At 30.9% G+C, this 18476-nt stretch overlaps 2 protein-coding genes and 1 pseudogene across 3 annotated transcripts; 2 read left to right on the top strand and 1 right to left on the bottom strand.

Moving 5' to 3' along the window:
- Window positions 1-2855: 2855 nt before the first annotated feature.
- Window positions 2856-4638, top strand: LOC114176394 (HVA22-like protein a). The gene is made up of 5 exons (XM_028061436.2): window positions 2856-3112; window positions 3209-3235; window positions 3395-3517; window positions 4021-4264; window positions 4351-4638. The coding sequence occupies exons 1-5, from the start codon at window positions 3051-3053 to the stop codon at window positions 4405-4407; spliced, it is 513 nt and encodes a 170-aa protein (XP_027917237.1). The 5' UTR covers window positions 2856-3050; the 3' UTR covers window positions 4408-4638.
- Window positions 4639-5939: 1301 nt separating this feature from the next.
- LOC114176945 (microtubule-associated protein RP/EB family member 1A-like) lies at window positions 5940-9412 on the bottom strand (annotated as a pseudogene). The gene is made up of 7 exons (XR_014993315.1): window positions 9218-9412; window positions 8874-8942; window positions 8726-8791; window positions 8067-8191; window positions 6566-6654; window positions 6393-6479; window positions 5940-6317 (listed from the first exon to the last, which is right to left on the bottom strand). The product of XR_014993315.1 is annotated as a microtubule-associated protein RP/EB family member 1A-like (transcript).
- A 3306-nt stretch (window positions 9413-12718) lies between these two features.
- LOC114174970 (small ribosomal subunit protein uS4y-like) lies at window positions 12719-14121 on the top strand. The gene is made up of 3 exons (XM_028059705.2): window positions 12719-12875; window positions 13042-13423; window positions 13747-14121. Exons 1-3 carry the CDS (start codon window positions 12848-12850, stop codon window positions 13928-13930), a joined length of 594 nt encoding a protein of 197 aa, XP_027915506.1. The 5' UTR covers window positions 12719-12847; the 3' UTR covers window positions 13931-14121.
- Window positions 14122-18476: the final 4355 nt, after the last annotated feature.

The following is an 18476-nucleotide window of genomic DNA, read 5'->3' as shown; positions in this document are numbered from 1 at the left end:
TACGTTGTTAGAAATTAAAGTCATCCATCATTAGAGATGATAAAAAATTATATTAAATCATTTTAGTGAAAATTTATTGAAGTTAATTAACATTTTATTGGTTTTATTAAATCATAAATAACAAAATAAAGAAAAGGGATAGTAATTACTATACATATTATTGTTAGAATAATAGTTTATTAAATTTAATAAATTGAGTCGGTATTAATAATATCATAATTAAGAGATTACTAAATTTACTGGAATGAACATTGGAGTCTTGTGTTTTTTCTTATCTTTTATTTCTTAAGTATTTTAGCTGACAAAATTATTAACTTCTTAAAATGTTTACGGTTTTAGAATATTCCTATTTAAGAGGTCATATCATTATGAGTGAAATATAGGAAAAAAAAATTCTAGGCATCATGAGTAATGTTCTTTTTTAGACTTCTTTGCAGTGGCAACTGATAATGAAAAATTAAACATCATTTGTGGAGCCGACGAATCCTTTGTTTTATGATCAGTGTGACCATTGAGACGGTGACCCAGAATTTGGACAAAAAAAATTAAGATTAAATATGTTTTTGATTTTTTAATTTTCAGAAAATTTTAAAATTAATTTATTTTAAAATTTTGAATTAATTTAGTTTTTTCAAGGCATGTTGATTATTTTTTTTTAGACTCAAAAGTATTGATAGGTAATTAAACATGGTATACTTGAAAACAATGAAGTGCTCATAACAAAAAGAAGTTTGATGCACTAAAGCTTAAAAAATTTAAACCCAAGAACTATTTGTTCTGAGCCATCGGTGTATTTTGGGACCTGCAATTTTGTTATATTTGATTTTATGATATTTATAATAGATAAATGTTTTTTAATAGGGTAGCACAATAAAAAAAACTCTATAATTATATATATTTGTTGATTAAAAAAACTTGGGTTCAAATCAAGAAGCATCAAGGGTCTATAAAGACTAGACAACATCATTAACTTCGTGGTGAGTTTGAAATAATTCAGATAAGTATGGATAATTAATGTATATATGTATGATGACATTTGTAATTAGGATTCTCACATATGGTGACATAATTGAAGAAATAAATGTTGTTAAAAAGATACTTTGATCTTTAACATCAAAATTTAATTTGTTGTGTGCTTTAAAAGAATAAGAAGGAATAGATGCTCTTTCACAAAAGTTCATTATTGGTGTAAAAATAATAAGGAAAATGGTTTTTTAATAACTAAATTTTGTTAACTTTATCTTACAATTTAAGGTTACAATTTAAGGTGACATCTTTTAAATGACTTTTAATTTTTTCATTTTTTCATTTATTTATATTTCAAAATCACTTTGAAGATGTCACCTCAGATTGTAAGAAAAAATTGTCAAAATTTAGTATCATTATCTAAATAACAAATTAAACAGTTATAAGCTGAAGAACAAACATTGAAAGCTTCTATCAATACTTCATTCCAACTAGGGGTGGTAATATGGGCTTGGCCAGACAGGCCAGTCCACAAGCCCGCCTAAAAAAGCACGAACTAGGATATTGAGTCTGCTGACCCACAAAAATTCGTAACCCGCACTAGCCCGGATATGATACATGTATTAGATACGACACGTATATGATTGTCAATATGTTTATTTTGAAAATAATATGATACAATATGTTATATATGTATATTGAGAAGTATATAGAAATTCTTAAAAGTATGGTATTATATAATTGTTATTGTGTGAATCTAAATTAAAATCATATCTATTAAACATTGTCATAATTAGATACTTTATTGTTAAGTATCAATAAAATATCTTAAAATATCGAACATTAATACATCTCACACACAAATACCCATTTGAAATATAGGTTCATCATAAAATTTTGTAATATAAGTCCTGTTATGGTGAATGAAATATATAAAGAAAGAGAAGATTGTCTATCAATTATTACATATGATAGGTAATTTTGAATGTAAATTTATTTGTTGGTCTCTCCGTATAATGTATATATTTAATAGTAAACAAAAGTAATAAACTTTTAATATGTAGTAACAAAATCCACTTAAGAAATTTATATATGATTAATAATAACTAATTCCGTTAATGAAATATTTTATTCTTTCTTTCACAACATTCTAATACTATCAGTCGAATTAATAGTTGAGTGTACACTTAATTATCTTTTTTAATCTTTATAAATATAATATAATCCCTCTTACATAATATAAAACTAAAATCCTTTAAATAGATATTAATACAGAGTAGAGGAAGTTATTTTTTGATCACACAAATAAAGTGAAGTTATTCTAGAAAAAAAGAAGCACAAAGGATAAAGCCCTTACATTAAGCATACTGTAAAGTAATGTTTTAAGAAAACAAAAGAAAATAAAAAGAGGTTGGTAGTTTAGTTAGGACAATGTCGGTGGCGGCAATTTCGTGATACCCACGGAAACCAAGATTCTTTTGCTTCACCTTCAATTTGACTTCGTAAGTTTAAATTTTTAAACAGTTTCAGAAATAAATATTTAAGAGTATTACACCTGTTTCTCTGGAAAATGAATAAATATATCAATACTAAATTACATTAAAAAATTAGTGATTTATTTATTATATAATTAAGGGTTAGTTAGCGCCTAGGTAAATAACGTTTATTTGGTGAACCAACCCAGCTAATTAAATCGTGACGGGAGAAAACTTCACTGCCAGAGGACCACGGTGTTCCACAATCGATCCCAACCACGGATGAAATCTAGGGCGTAATATACGGTGAGATGCAGATAGTGTTATCGTAGTATCGGATACACAAAAAACAAACTTCCCACCGCAATTCCACTCTGTTCAATTATTCTCTTTTCTCGTTACTTTCACCACCGCTAGCTCCTGCTTTTTCTTCATCTTTCTGAATTTTTTCTCTCACACGCAACACACAGTGCTAAATTGCGCACACAGCACTTCACACACTCTTTTTCTTTTTCCTCTTTCCGTTGCGAGTGAGAATAGAGAAGTGACAGAAGAAGCCCCCTCAAAAAAGTTAAGCCCTTAAGAGAAGCAATTACTCTATACATCAGAATGGGATCTGGGGCTGGTAATTTCCTCAAGGTTCTTCTCAAAAATTTCGATGTCCTTGCTGGGTATGTTTCTCTTCTTTTTTTCTCTCTCTAATTTGCGTTTTCTTTTCTTTTAGACTGATGATATATTACATTGTCTATTTTTTGTTTCTATTGCAGGCCTGTGGTTAGTCTTGTTTATCCTCTGTAAGTGCAATCTCAAATCTCCTCTTTTCTTTACACTTAGGATTTTGTTTTTGTTAAATGTTTCGTTTGCATTTATTCCATCGAAATGTTAGGTCAGAATGTTGTTTGAGAATGATAGAGTGATTTCTGATTGGCGTGGGTTTTTGTATTATGATGCAGATATGCTTCGATTAGGGCAATTGAGACCAAGTCTCCTATTGATGATCAGCAATGGCTCACTTACTGGGTTCTCTATTCCTTAATCACCCTCTTTGAACTTACATTTGCAAAACTCCTTGAATGGTATGCCACCATTTTTTTTTTATCTCTTTTATCATTTTTCTTGTTTGGGTTAATTGTTCTTGAAGGTTGTTGAGTACTATGTAAATGCGGTGATAAGTTTGTTGGGTTTTCTAGAGAAATTGTTGTTAGTTAATTTATGCCACTAGTTTTTAGGGGGGTAAGGCTGACTTTGGCCTCCTGTCAATTTGGGGATATTCATGAAATCTTAGTCTTTTTGATGATTAATTAGGATGTAATTTATGCTAAGAGAAATCAAGAAAAAGAAGCTGCTAAATTATTAATTACATATTAGTACATAAGCATGAATGCAAGAGCTATTATGGAAGGCACTACAAAAGGCTTCACTGAGAATATTCTTCATAGTGTAACCAGAGAATGTTGAATTGCTGTAATGTATTTTCTGTGTTATATCAAGCTTTTTTGTATTAGTAAGTTGTGACAAATATATTTACAAGGGTAATTTCTTTAACATGTGGCTGAATTTTCACAACTATGTATTTCAGGATTCCGATATGGCCTTATGCAAAGCTAATTGCAACATGCTGGTTGGTCCTTCCTTACTTTAGCGGTGCTGCTTATGTATATGAGCATTACGTGAGACCTATATATGTGAATCCTCAAACCATTAACATCTGGTACGTTCCAAGGAAAAAGGACACCTTTGGTAAGCGAGATGACATTCTAACTGCTGCAGAGAAGTACATCCAAGAGAATGGAACTGATGCATTTGAGAATCTGATCAATAGGGTATTTCCATCTATAGAACCCAGTTGTTCAGTAATTATGCTTTGTTTTTGTGTCCCACTTGTGCTAACGGTGTCATGGCTTTGCAGGCTGATAAATCCAGAAGGGGTGGCGGTTATTATACAGCGTATGATGAGACTTATTAAGCGCAATCATGTAATTTCTGTCTTTCGTGGATGTACATGTTATTTATATTTTTGTTTTACCCTCTCTGTGGGAATACTTTTAACCTTTTTTTTCAACCCTTTACCGAGTTATTATTATCCTGTAGCTAGCTTGGGATTAGTCGTCTATGCTTTGTATAATGGCTATGACACCCATGGTATATGTAATGTTAGTTCAACAGCAGAAATTCGTTGATTTTTTTCCTTTTGTTATATTCCGAACAAAACCACACCAATGTTAATGCCACTAGAGGTCTCATTGCTAAAACATCTTTTTGTAAATCTAGTTATAGTCATCAATTAGCCTGACTTGAAGTAAAAACTAAGACTAAAATATTTATGCCAGGCGTAAACAAATGGAGTAACGAAAATGGGGTTGATGTGGTTTTCAGATGTATTGAAAATCTCATTTTAGACAATATTAGACAAAGTAAAGCTCTGGAGTCGTGATTAGTATCTCTTTCTACTAGACGTGAACAAAAAAACTTCAACAGGAGGAATCTAAAAAAATAAAATACTAGTTACGATAAATTTGGAATAGGGTTGGTATTGAATAAGTAAAATTAATCTGAAATCCTAATTCAATCTAATTAGTCCGAAAAATCTATAGGTCGGATATGAACTTTAAAATGTTAGATTTAGATTGTACTAAATTGGTCATGTGGAATCCAAATCTAATCCGATCTGACTTTGCTCAAGTTAGTTTCTACAATCATAGATAACTCTCTACTAAAGCAATAGAACAAAAAATACTTTAAATACTTATAGCTTAAAAACACTATCTTTAACCAAAACACATTTTATTCACAAATATATGTATGTGGTACACATTTTATTGTCTGGACGTAGTGTATGTTAGGGGTGAATCTAATTAAGATTTTTTTTTTCCGCAATTTTACATTTTTAATTCATTATATATATAAATTTTTTAATATATTTTAAAATATCAAAATTAGTGTAAATTTCTGTATTTTTGAAGGTATAATAGATGAATAATACTGAAAATTGAAGAAAAAAAAATTCTAAATTTAAGAGTGTTTTAATTATTACAATAAAGTCTTATTTTATATATTTTGTGTGTTTTATCTTAGGAAATGAACAACTATTATTATTACATTATAAATATTAATAAGCGGAACTATTAGAAATCATTTTAACTACATATATGAATTTAATTATCACCAATATTGAATGTGAAAAGAGAAATATTTATTAGACATATAGATAAAAGTTCATTTAATCTAATGCTTTATTTTTTTATTAGGTGTATTTTGGTCTGAATATTCTCAAAACCCATTATTGTCCAATAATGCAAAGTATAATATCATTTCTATGTAAAAAACATGATCTTATGATGATTGACAGTAAACAACTTCTGTTTTATTAGTGGTGTGTCTCTCCAATAATTTTTTTCAAAAAATTTAACCCAATCAATATCAAATACCTGCAAAAAAGTGGCTATTATTGCATTACCACTTCCATTTTCCAAAGAATGTTACTAGATAGATATAATATAAATGAAAAGGAATTATTAGATTTAACTCTTATTTGATGGAAAGATAAGTCATTGTTGTACCATTTGATTATCCATCCAGCCACTAACAAAAAAATTGAGGCACCACACACCGCTCTCAGTAATGATAAACATCATCGAGTTTGATTCAAGAAGTGCTGACAAATATCATGTATATACCAGCCTGGAACTGGTTTCGGGTGTGATCATGCTTCAATTTCAGCTTCAGCCGCAGCTTCCACGGCATTGAAAGTTTGATAAAGGTAATCTAGAGCTTCTTCTAATGCTGATTCCTTTGGATCATCAGCACACAAAAGCTTCTTGTTACAAACATCTGGATTAAAAGTAGTTGATGACATGTATTGCACAAAGCGCAGTATACATTAATGACAAACTTTTTGGTTGGATCTTGAAGATTGATCTTGCAAAGGTAAATAACTTTCACATATTTGACATTCTTCAAGAAGTTCATTTAGACAAGTTGATCCAACTGCTTCAACTTTCTTCACAATGCTGAGTTCTTTATGGGAAGAACTTGAATCTTTAATACCAACATTGCCAACAAATGTAATTCTTCATATTCTTGCAATCTGATAAAAAATATGAAACATATAAAGATAATGTTACATGCTTCTTGAAAGGGCTTAATAGTTTCAATCTTGTTAAGGGCCAAATTCCTCTTCTTGATTCTCTTCCCCTCATAAACAAGGCTTCTGCTATGATATCACAACAAGAACGCAAGAATTCTGATGCCAAACCTTCCAAAACTCTTACATGATTCACAAGAATGATGGACAACCGCTGGATGATCAGGCTGCTTATAAACATCTCACAGGTAGACTTTTTTTTTATCTTACTAATCAAAAACCAGATCCCAATTATTTTGTCCAACCACTTCTCATTATCAAACTGTTGTTCGGATACCTGGCTAAATTAAAGCTACTGCAACTCATTCTTCTTTTATTCCTCATATTTTAAACTGCAACTCAACTTTTTCAAATTCTGATTGAACAGGTTGTGTGGATACTAAGAGATCCACCACAAGATATTTTCATTGGGGAATCTTTAATATCTTGGCATTCAAAGAAGCGAATCACTATCTCGATATTCTCCTCTAATGTTGAATACTGCACCCTAGTTCTACCACCTAAGAAATTCAGTAGCTCGCTTACATTCTTCAAGAACTGCAAGTCTGCAACTTCCTTTTATTGAAATAACTCTATTGTGACAATCAATATGCTCAACACATAACCATCAATTTTACCTTTTATGAGCAAGCTAAATATATTGCAATTGACAACCACATTCTTTGCAAGAAACTTCAACATACGCTTTTACTTCTTCTACCTTGATCTACCAATCAACTCGCGAACATCATAACCAAGCCCCTTGACTTCAGTAATCTTCACAATCTTTTATCCAAGCTGAACATGTCAAGTATCCGTTCTTTAGCTTCTGGGGGCATTGGAGCAGTCACAGCAGTAAGACAAAATGATAAATTAATTTTCTGTTTATCCATATATGTCTCTATATGTTGGAAGTCTACATCAACTAAAAATAAGGTCATTTCATATTATATAAGTGAAGTGCAAACCTCACCTTACAAGTCGATTTTGTGGGGTTGAATTAAGCTTAAAACTCACTTCCACTATATACAGAGATCTGCCTTGTATCCATAGATCGATAACCATTTCTTCAATAAAATTGTGTTTTTACCTTCGTTTAAGCTATGATAAGATCAAAAAAAATCAGTTGACTCAGATTGTGAAACACAGATGAAATAAATACCAGCAGGGGAGTTTCAGAAGAATCAATAATGTGAGTTACAAAAACGCATTGGAGCTCCCCCGCTGTTGGCCTGCTCCACTTGACCTGAAATTTTAGGCCCTTACACTCAAAAGAACGAAATAAGTTTGTTTAATAAACTGAAAATAGTTTATATACAAGGTAATTTGTAAAAATTCTCTAACATTACAGTAGCTTCTCCGAAATTTGATTGTTAAGTTATGCATGAACTAATTTTAGTTTATAGGAAAAACTATCCTCTTTTATAAATGTTTAAGGTGAAGTATAACCAAACAGGACCGTACATTGATATTTTGAAGTGTTTAAATGATGGCAAAACTACTCAGAGCAAGCAGCATACTCATTCATAATGACACCATTGATGGAATCACAGTAACGTTTCAGCCATTGCAGGAACTCCAAGTTGTCCAAGGGTCAGCCTTTAACAAGTCTGCTAACTTCAACATGCTGCCACAGAATCATTAAAGCAACCATTGAATATAAACTGGTGATTCCAACCAGAGTACCTTTTTCTACAACTCTACATACACTCACATGCAAATTTATTATCTAAAACACATTTACCATTAAATCGCGAGGAAAAGTCACACTTTGCTAAAAATAACTTACCCAACCAATCAAACTGAGTTGAGAATGAACACCAGATAAAGCACCATAGTTTTCCTTAACCAAATTTCTAATGCAGCCTAAGTCCAGCCCACATTTGCAGTCTGCCAGTGATTCATGCTTGAGGATACATATTGAGGCCATGCTAAAGGATACATTAATAAAAAAATAGGTGATATGAAATCCACCATCAAATTTATTTATACTTTTCATTTGATTTCTAGGCCTTGATAAAGATAAACACAGTTTTTTCAGTTAAAAAATGTTGATCAATATACTAAAACATTTCCTAAGTATAAGCTATCCCCCTGAATATTTCATTCTCAAATATTTACTAAAAAAAACCATCTTTCAACTCCCAGTATCCCACTTAACATAATCGTCCTGCAGAATTTTGTAATTCTGGATCTTATCATATTCAGACTTTGCATCAAAGTTCACCTACAAATAAACCCACATTAAGAAAATAGTCCGAATTCAAAAGAGCTCAGAAAAGAAAGTTAAATCAAAGTAACGTCGCTACCTTGTGCATTGGAACAACACCGGGAAACGTCATATTCATCATCTGGCATTGTACAGCCCCAGGTGCAGCCTAGCCAAAAGCAAAACAAAATTATAATCTCAAAAAGTAGATTTTGCCCCACAACACAATTCTTCTTAGATTATAAAGAAGAGAGAAATTGAAAAATATATACATGGATGTGACACTAGAATGGTGGAGTTTAGCTATTTAAATTCTTCTTGCTATTCATAACTGTTCCAAAATTCGTTTGAAATGAATACCAAATGTTCACTTGCAGCAGTATACAGAAGTACAATGTAAGGTGCGAGTTTAGCAAGAACATGCAAAGGGGTGCACAGAGTTACCTCCTCGATGCGGTAGGGATTGAGGTGGAGCTGCTGTTGGTCCAAGTTAGAATCTGATTCCTGCCGACAAAGTAGGCACTATCCATTATGCCCATACTCGACGCCATTTCTACAAACACTGTAAGTAGGAGAAGAAGGAAAATCTTAATTGGGTTTCAACGAAGATTCAATAAACTTATTATCTTTTACAGTAATTATCTTGAGTTTGTATTGATACTATTTTTATGAGTAAAAATTATAGATATAGATTTACTTTACACAATTAATGTTTCATTATTAGATAAACATATCACAAATTATTTAACAACAAAAAATAAATATTAGCATGATTGACAAATTTGTTTATTTAGCTATTCAATAATAATAAAATATTGAAAGAGTCAGTGTGTTACATTTTATTTGGTAAATCTGTTTTACATTTAATAAATATAAAATAAAACATCTATCTTTAGAATGATTGATTTGAGATAATTTAAAAAGTTATATAGATTTGATTTAGGTGATTTAAGATGATATAGAGGAAATTTTTTGAAAGAGAGAATATGTGATAAAAGAAGAGTGATAAAATTGTGTGGATTATTGTGTCAGTTAACATTTTATCCTCACTGGAGTATTTTCCATGTGAATATTTGGCCAAATGGACACAACGTTGGTGTGAAAAGGAAAAGAAAAAGAAAAAAACATGTGAAGAAACCTAGTGCAAAAGATCTCCGATTTTTTTTCCCTTCAAATACACTATTTTTTTAAGTTTAAATTATTTTTTGATTATTTTACGACGTGTCAATTTGTAGGTTTTTTTAACTTTTTTTTAATTTTTTTACATATGTCAATTCGCAGTTGTTTCATATTTTAAAATGATTCAATTTAGTCCTAATTTTTGTAAAAATGAAATAAAATTGTCTCTCCTTAACTTAAAACTTGATTTACTTTTTGTATAAAATTTATGTTTATATTTTTACTAAAATTAACATTTTTATTAAAAACAAACCTTTTATTTTTAGTTTTATTATTAAACAAAGTTAAATCCTAGACTTAATTTCAATAATTAATCATTTTTGTCATAATATATAAAGATATCAAATGTATTATATATACTACAAATATATGGAAGATTAAAAATCAAATAATTTGTCACCCATAACTAGGGATGTCAACGGGGTGGGTAGGGTACGTACCCTACCCGCTGGATAAATATTCTCTCCGTACCCGTACCCATATCCGTCGGGTATTCGTTATGCGGGTAGCCGTCTATTTTTTTCATATCCGCGGGTATCCACGGGTACTTACAAAAATATTTTAAAAAATAAATATTTAACCATAATTAGTGCTTGGATCAACAAAGTCATTTTCTCCGATTGATTCTTATAAAAACAAACAAATAAAAAATCACTAACAATTTATATTGTAGTTTATTTTTGAATTAAATATTAAAGAAATTACTAACTTCATCAATGTCCACATCTTGCAACATTGTATAAAGTTTCATATTGTCCAATTTTAATCTAGAAGAGCATGAAAATATAAGAAGTTCATTTTTTTTGAATTAAAGTTTAGCGGGTACGGATATCCACGGGTACGGATACTATGATACTCGTACCCGCCCCGTTAACATGCAGGTATCAAAAATACCCGTATCCGCGGGTAACGGGGATCCATTTTTAATATCTGTTTCTACCTGTTACGGGTTTTATCCGCAGATACCTGCGGGTACGGATTTTTTTGACATCTCTACCCATAACTTTAGGAACTAAATTTCAAGTTCAAAACAAAACCAAAGTTTAAAGTTTCGTATACAATTAATTTAAAATATTTATGTTAATATTTAATAAAATTGTTAATTTTAGTAATAATATAACTATAATATTTATCCAAAAAGTAAATTGAGTCTCAAATTAAAGAGAGACAATATTACTTCATTCTTACAAAAATTGGAACTAAATTGAAACTAAAAACAAATATAGGGACCAAATTGAATTATTTTGATACGTGTCACGGCTGAGAAGTGACATGTGTAAAACAAAAATCACAAATTAACAAGTGGCGTTGACTTTAACATTGTTTGGTCAAACTAAGGATAATGACCAAACTGAATCATTTAAAAAAAACTAAAACCAAAATTGAGACAATAAAAAACTTGAGAACTAATTTGACACTTTTTCACAAATAAAATGATCAAAAGAGTCATTTAATTTTAAAAAAAAAAAAAACAAAACTTCACTTTAGTTCATATACCAAACTTAAAAATTTGATCCCAAGAAAATCAAATTTCCACCGACGAACACGATTATCTTTTTTTCTAAAGAAAATATTTTAAAAAATTAGGTTACAATTTGATTAGTCAAAATTTCACTATATTCACTATTGTGTCTGAAAACTGGTAAGCGGAATTTTAGCTTTATTTTTCAATTTTATTTTAAAAAATAGGGAAAACAAGTGGGAAAATTATTTCATGTTAAAATTTTAAATCTCAACATAAATTTATACTCAATTTTTTTTTGTATATATTTGTTTTTTTTAACATCTTGATTTTAGCAGTTTAAAAATTAATAAAATAGAGTGCTTTTATCATACTATTACAAAAGATAGGACTATAGAAATATATCATTTATATACTTAAACTAAACTAACAAGTTATTACATCAGGTAATTACTGCTAAAACTCTGACTGAAACTTTTCATCAACCTAAAAAATGACTCCTCATCCTTCAGACACCTCTAACAATATTAGCTTTCCTGACTTGTTATCCTGCTTAAACATATCTTTAAAAGAAAAACACATCTAACTCCATATAATGCTTTATCTACATGTAGAAACATCACAAGAACGATAAGAACATATCGTTATGATCACTAATCAATATTGACTCCTACTGATGATTAAAAAGATACATGCAAGCATAAGAGAGGTAAAATGTAACATAAAATAGAAATAGACCAAAAAGAGGGCGAAATTCAACTTATGCGAACGGAGAAACTAATCGGTTCAAATTCAATAAACTAATCGGTTCAAATTCAATAGCTCACCGAGAGGATCAATTCTACGATCTCGGTTCTTCGATCAGACCAACAGAGAGACATAATTCCTAGAGAGACGTCTATAAAAGTGATTTGTACTAAGATTATGTGTCTAAAAGAATGAAACTCTTTTACAACAAAGATTCTATTTATATTAAAATAATTAAGTCTCACTATTTTTAAACCATCACCACTCTTACGATATCATTTTGTAGGGTTTTATCTTTTTCAATTTCAACTTCCAATAAAAGTTTTTTAAATTAAAATTATTATTTTATTAATTTTGCCTTTAAAATAATTATTCTTTTAAATTTAACCATTTTTTTATTTAATTTTTTTTTAATCTTAATCATTTATACATTTTTATCATTATAAACCTAGAAAAAAAAAAGATGAGCATCCTTTATTAATAATATGTTCTTTTTGTCAAAGCAAGAAACAGGACATAATTGTCACGGGCCTTTGCGAACGATGGGTTGTGGAATGGGCCTTGTAGTTCAAGCCCGGCCTTCCTATAACTAGGGTTTTGAGATCACATAAAAGGGAATCTGTTTTTGAACCCTAGCAGCGAAAACCTTGTGCACCGTAAGGTTGAGAAGCAGCAAGAGAGGAGCCATGGTGCACGTTTCCTTCTACAGAAACTGTGAGTATTCTACATTGCACTCAATGCATCTACCTATCTATGTTTTATGCGTTTGTTTATCCGAATTTTCATTCTATTCAATCTCGGTGTGATATATGTGATCTGAGAATGAGGCATCATTTCCAACAGAATTGAATATGTTATTTGCCTGTTTGTAATTGAATAGATGGGAAAACATTCAAGAAGCCTCGTCGTCCATACGAGAAGGAACGTTTGGACGCTGAGTTGAAGCTGGTTGGGGAGTACGGGCTTCGCTGCAAGAGGGAGTTGTGGAGGGTTCAGTACGCCCTCAGCCGTATCCGTAACAATGCCAGGAATCTGTTGACGTTGGATGAGAAGAACCCGCGCCGAATCTTCGAGGGTGAAGCACTTCTCCGAAGAATGTTCCGTTACGGACTTCTTGACGAGACGCAGAACAAGCTCGATTACGTGTTGGCCCTCACCGTCGAGAACTTTCTCGAACGCCGCCTCCAAACCCTCGTCTTCAAGTCTGGCATGGCCAAGTCCATTCACCACGCCAGAGTCCTCATCAGACAGAGGCACATCAGGTCTAATTTCTCACAATGATCAATAAATAGTAGTCATTATTTATTCTGGATCATATGCAATGCTATTGATTTCACTAAGAATTGATTTCGGATAGTGTGTTGTATTGGTATCTTTTGTTGCATAATTACGGCTTGATTATTAAATAGATACTGAACTCGTGTAGTTGCGGACTTGCTCTAGTATTGATATTTTTTGTAATGCTTTCATTGGTTTTACTTTAGTAAATTGTGTAGCTTGATGGAGATCATTTGTCATGTTTACTTTGTTTTTTAATGATAGCTCCTTCTGGGAATGAATGTTGATGTTGTTTGTGATTTGGCAGGGTTGGGAGACAGGTGGTGAACATTCCATCATTCATGGTTAGGGTTGATTCTCAGAAGCACATTGACTTCTCACTCACGAGTCCTCTTGGTGGTGGCCGTCCTGGACGCGTGAAGAGAAAGAACCAAAAGGCTGCTGCTAAAAAGGCCGCTGGTGGAGATGGAGATGAGGAGGATGAAGATTAGGTTATTAATTGATAGCAACCTTTCAAGATCTTGTGCGCAGTTTTTAATTTATGATGTAGACAATTTAGAATTTTGTCATGCCCTGACTCTTATAAATTTTTCCGTACTTGTTTTTTGTTTGAGGTAAAGTTGTGCCTGAGATATGATGATTTTGAACTGTGCTTTCTCAAAGTATTCAAGTTTTGCTGCAATGCTTGTGGTCATCTGGTATTTTCACCCTCGTTATCAAATGCCCTTACATTTGCGATTTAAGGCTAGAAGCAATTTTAAAAAAATGATTTGGTAAGTTGCTCATGGTTTTGGTCTGAATGACAGTACAAAAGTGACCGTAAACATCACTGAAATTAGCAATAATATTTGAGTTGATTTTCTCTTGATTCTTGCTGGGTAGTGCTGCTTATATTAAGGATTTTAAACATTGTTAGTGTGAAGATCTTTTTAGAACAATTGTAATTAGATAATTCAATTGCGCTTTTCTTGGTACAAAACAGGGCAGAGTGTTTGCGAGCAAAAAATAGCAATTTATTTTAAGTGTGGAAAAATGAAGTATCGGCTGCAGGAAATCCATTTATTCAATTCATATTGCGTAAGTAAACACTTAAGATGTTTGTTGTTGTCTCCGACGACTCTTTTGCCTGCCCATAAGTATTATGTGCTAACTCGACCATGCTACTATTATAGATTCTAGATCTCAAAATCGTGCTTAAATGAGTTGCACACCTCGTTTAGTAGCGAATTTTCATTCCCTTATGAAAATCAACTATGTTTAGAACTTTAGTTTGTTTTTTTAGTAGTACTTGACCGACATTGGTGGGAACAACTAATACTGGAATGAAATGATTTAGAATAAAACTAATTTACATTATAGCATCTTTAAAAAAATAGTAATTAGTTATATATGATTTTGTATTATTATGAAGAAAATAAATTAATGTATTTCCTGTAAGCAATTAAAAATGAACGATCATTTAATTGTTATTCATTGGTAAACAGAATGTTCGACGAAATTATAAATTACAATTAGCGATAAATTAGAATTATAACTAATATTATATTGGTTTAAAATTTTTCAATTCTCCATTAGTAATAATATATATGAAATGATATTTTAATTGTTTATTAAAAGCCGATGTTTAATTATATACTATAACATATTTAGTCATACTCTGTTTAGATTGAACTGAACACCGTAACCACATTAAAAACGAGGAGATTAATTACGAAAAATAGATATATCAAATTAATGATCGAATTAAAGTAAAATTGATATGATTTGCTAATTTATAATTTAGTCAAATTAATATACGAATATTTAAGATTGAGAAACTCTTGAAACTAAAATTCACAAACTCTTAAAACTAGAATATAGAGGTGTATATTTGACTTATAGTTCATGGACCAACTCTAGTCCACTTTGAATATAGGAGTGTAAACCTTCAACTCATGATGACTTTACTCTACCCTTCGAGCTAAGTTGATGACTTTACTGTACCCTTCGAACTAAGTTGATCCTTCGATAGAGGTTGAGTTGGGTTGATCATCTGTTTGAGCTGATATGGTTCACCTTTGGTCTGGACTGACTTAGGTTGCCGTTGGGCAAAGTCAACTTGGATTGACCTTTAACCTGGATCGTTAGACTTGGGCTGATTCGCTTCGACTATCACCTGGATTGCTCGACCCGAGACAACTCCTCTAACCTTTGGTTTGGACCAGCTCGATTTGACTTTTGGATTTGGCTGACTTGAGTTAACATTCGGCTTGAGTCGACACAACTCTACCTTATATATGGACTGACTTGACTTGATTCTTTGGCCTACTGGTTGACCCTTGTTGACCCAGACCGACTCAAGTTGATTAGGGTCAACCTTCGATCTAGATAAACTCGCGTAGACCTTCAGTTTGGACTGATTCAAGTTGGGCCGACCTGAGTCAACATTTTGTCTCAAGCCGACTTGGACTGACCTGCAATCTTGACAGGCTTAGATCGACCTGTAGTCCTGACTAACTTGAATCAACCTTCAATTTGGACTAACTTTGATCATTCTTCGTCCTAGGTCAACTTGGGTCACCTTCGACCTAGGCTAACTTGTTTCGGAATTCAACCCTTATCAACTTGGCTTGATTATTAGTCTAGTTCACCCACACACAAATGCATATGTGCTATATATTTTTCATTTTTCATTTTAGATTTTTTTTTTCTCATACACATTGTGTGCACACGTGTATATGTGTTATATACTTTTCATTTTAGAATTTTTTTTCTCATTATATCACTATTTATGATCTCACATCCCTAGTGTTTTTCTTTTCTTTCAAACACAACACAACAACTTAACGAATAATACTTACGATTGACTCGTAAATTTGTTGATGTTGTACCATCTCTTAATTTTGTGTTGTGAATTGTAAAACTAGTTACATTTGATTCATTTGTGTTGTAAAATTTTATATTAGAATTCCCTTTGTGAAAAAATAGAAACACATCGCAAAACTAATAAATGTCTATATTTGAGGTGGATTAAGCGATATCATCAAATATTTACTTCTTTTATGGTAAATCTTAAGAATTAGTGTACTGATGAAGAAATCATTTTCCAAAAATGCGTGTTACCAAAGGAGACTCATTTATGAAAAAATAAAAATAAATATACTTCTTAAAGTTAGTCTAGTATTTGACATTGATTAGATGTTTCACACTTAATAAATAAAATAATTTGAAGGCTTCCTAAATAGCATGGTGATATAATGTCTAAAATACTAGGTATTAATCAAAATTTCCATGATACTCTATATTAACCAACTTTTTTATTAGAGATGTCAAAAAAAATATGTACTCGTGAGTATTTGAAGATAAAACTCGCAATCTAAATATTGTAAATAGATACTTGCAGATAACGAGTACAAATATTTTTTGTACTACGGATACCCTATCCGATATACTCTAATATAAATTAAAAAAACAAAAGTTAAAAAAATGGTTAAAATATTAACACATTAATTTTGAATGGGTTATTTTTTATCAATTTGTTTTAAAAAATCTTCATTTCTTTGTTAACTGCCATCCAACACTATTTAAATGAGTTGTTTGTACTTTGTTTGAAATTTATAAATGTTATGCATTGTATTTTTATTTGAATTTATGGTTAAAATATATTATTAAATATTAAATTTTTCTTTTATAAATATCCACAGGTACCCGTAAATATCCGTGGATATTATAAAAATATGTGAGTATCCGCGTAATGAATATCCGCACATATAGGTACAGATACGGGACGATGAATATTTATCCAGCAGATAAGATACAGAGGAGCTACTACCCGTATCTTATCATCATCCCTAACTTTTACCCTAATATAGTGTCCATTTTGTTCGACATCCAAAAGATCAAGGTGTTATAAGATAGGAACCAACATCTAAACATATGTTTTATGATCAATTGTGTGTTCCTCTACTTCTTCAAATTTCTTTCTGCACCCCATCTAACCAGATTTTACACACTAGATTATTTCTGGAAAAAAAAATCATAAGACATTCATCCCATTCCTATTCCGGATAAAAATTTCCGAAAGCGTATGGTAGGGTGTAGGAAGAATTTTGATGAATTACAGGATCAATCATGTTTTATTCCGGTTAAAAAAAATTACTTTTATCGACTTTTGTGAGTTTTTCTGTTCTTTTCCCTTTCTATCCTATTTTTCTATTTTGGTATTTCATATATATATATATATATATATATATATATATAAATTTTGAATTTATGAATTACACATTGAAATATGAAGTCAAGTAATGAGATTAAAAATTCTCATAATATTTGAAGTTGCAAGAGTTGTTTATTCATGTTTTTCGTATAAAATCTTACTGTTGTTATGCGTTTCTTATAGAACCACGAAAAATGATATCTACAAAAGAACGTTATGTTTTTTTCTCTCCTAATGTCCAGTTGACATCCCAATTGTTTGAAAACGAAAAATCACTGTGTTTGTTTCAGGATAAATACTGTGCACAAAGACGGATTTGAGAATGTTTGTCGTGTTTGGATCAGCTTATATGTGAAGAAATGCAGGCGTTGAATTGCGAAGTGAACACCGTTTGGTCCTTCGCAATATTGAAGAGAAAAGCAGGGAAAGTGAGTTAAATAATATGAATTCACGAAAATGTCCTTCTATTTCAATCAGAGATGTAAACAAAATTCGTTTCGTATCGGTAGATAAAATTCGTTTCGTATCGTTTCAAATTTTATATATTTAATTATTGTTATAAATATAATAAAATTATATATAATTTAATATTGAAATTTTTTTATATATTTTTCTTAAAATAAAGATAGTTTTGAAGTTATATTTTATATGAAACTCATTTTCAATAAATTTTTTTCTAATTTTATTTTTTCACCAAATATTCTCATATTTGATAACGTCTTCTTAAAATAATTTTCAAATAATTAATATGAAACTTCTCTCCTATAATTCAAAATAATTAATATGAAACTTCCACCTATTATTTTTTGAATTTTAAGAAAAAGAAAGATTTTTCTAATTCA

The sequence above is a fragment of the Vigna unguiculata genome, chromosome 3 (genome assembly GCF_037176805.1).
Source record: "Vigna unguiculata cultivar grain cowpea cultivar isolate G323 ecotype 2 chromosome 3, ASM3717680v1, whole genome shotgun sequence".
Lineage (NCBI taxonomy): Eukaryota > Viridiplantae > Streptophyta > Magnoliopsida > Fabales > Fabaceae > Vigna > Vigna unguiculata.
The sequence above is the reverse complement of the archived record's forward strand: the minus strand, read 5'-3'. Positions and strand labels throughout refer to the sequence as shown.

Excerpts from the sequence above, each read along its gene's own strand:
- LOC114176394 (XM_028061436.2), top strand. The coding sequence starts at position 3,051 with ATGGGATCTGGGGCTGGTAATTTCCTCAAGGTTCTTCTCAAAAATTTC. Across the intron at positions 3,113-3,208 it reads AATTTCGATGTCCTTGCTGG|GCCTGTGGTTAGTCTTGTTT; the intron begins GTATGTTTCTCT and ends TTTCTATTGCAG. Across the intron at positions 4,265-4,350 it reads TTGAGAATCTGATCAATAGG|GCTGATAAATCCAGAAGGGG; the intron begins GTATTTCCATCT and ends ATGGCTTTGCAG.
- LOC114174970 (XM_028059705.2), top strand. The coding sequence starts at position 12,848 with ATGGTGCACGTTTCCTTCTACAGAAACT. Across the intron at positions 12,876-13,041 it reads CGTTTCCTTCTACAGAAACT|ATGGGAAAACATTCAAGAAG; the intron begins GTGAGTATTCTA and ends GTAATTGAATAG. Across the intron at positions 13,424-13,746 it reads ATCAGACAGAGGCACATCAG|GGTTGGGAGACAGGTGGTGA; the intron begins GTCTAATTTCTC and ends GTGATTTGGCAG.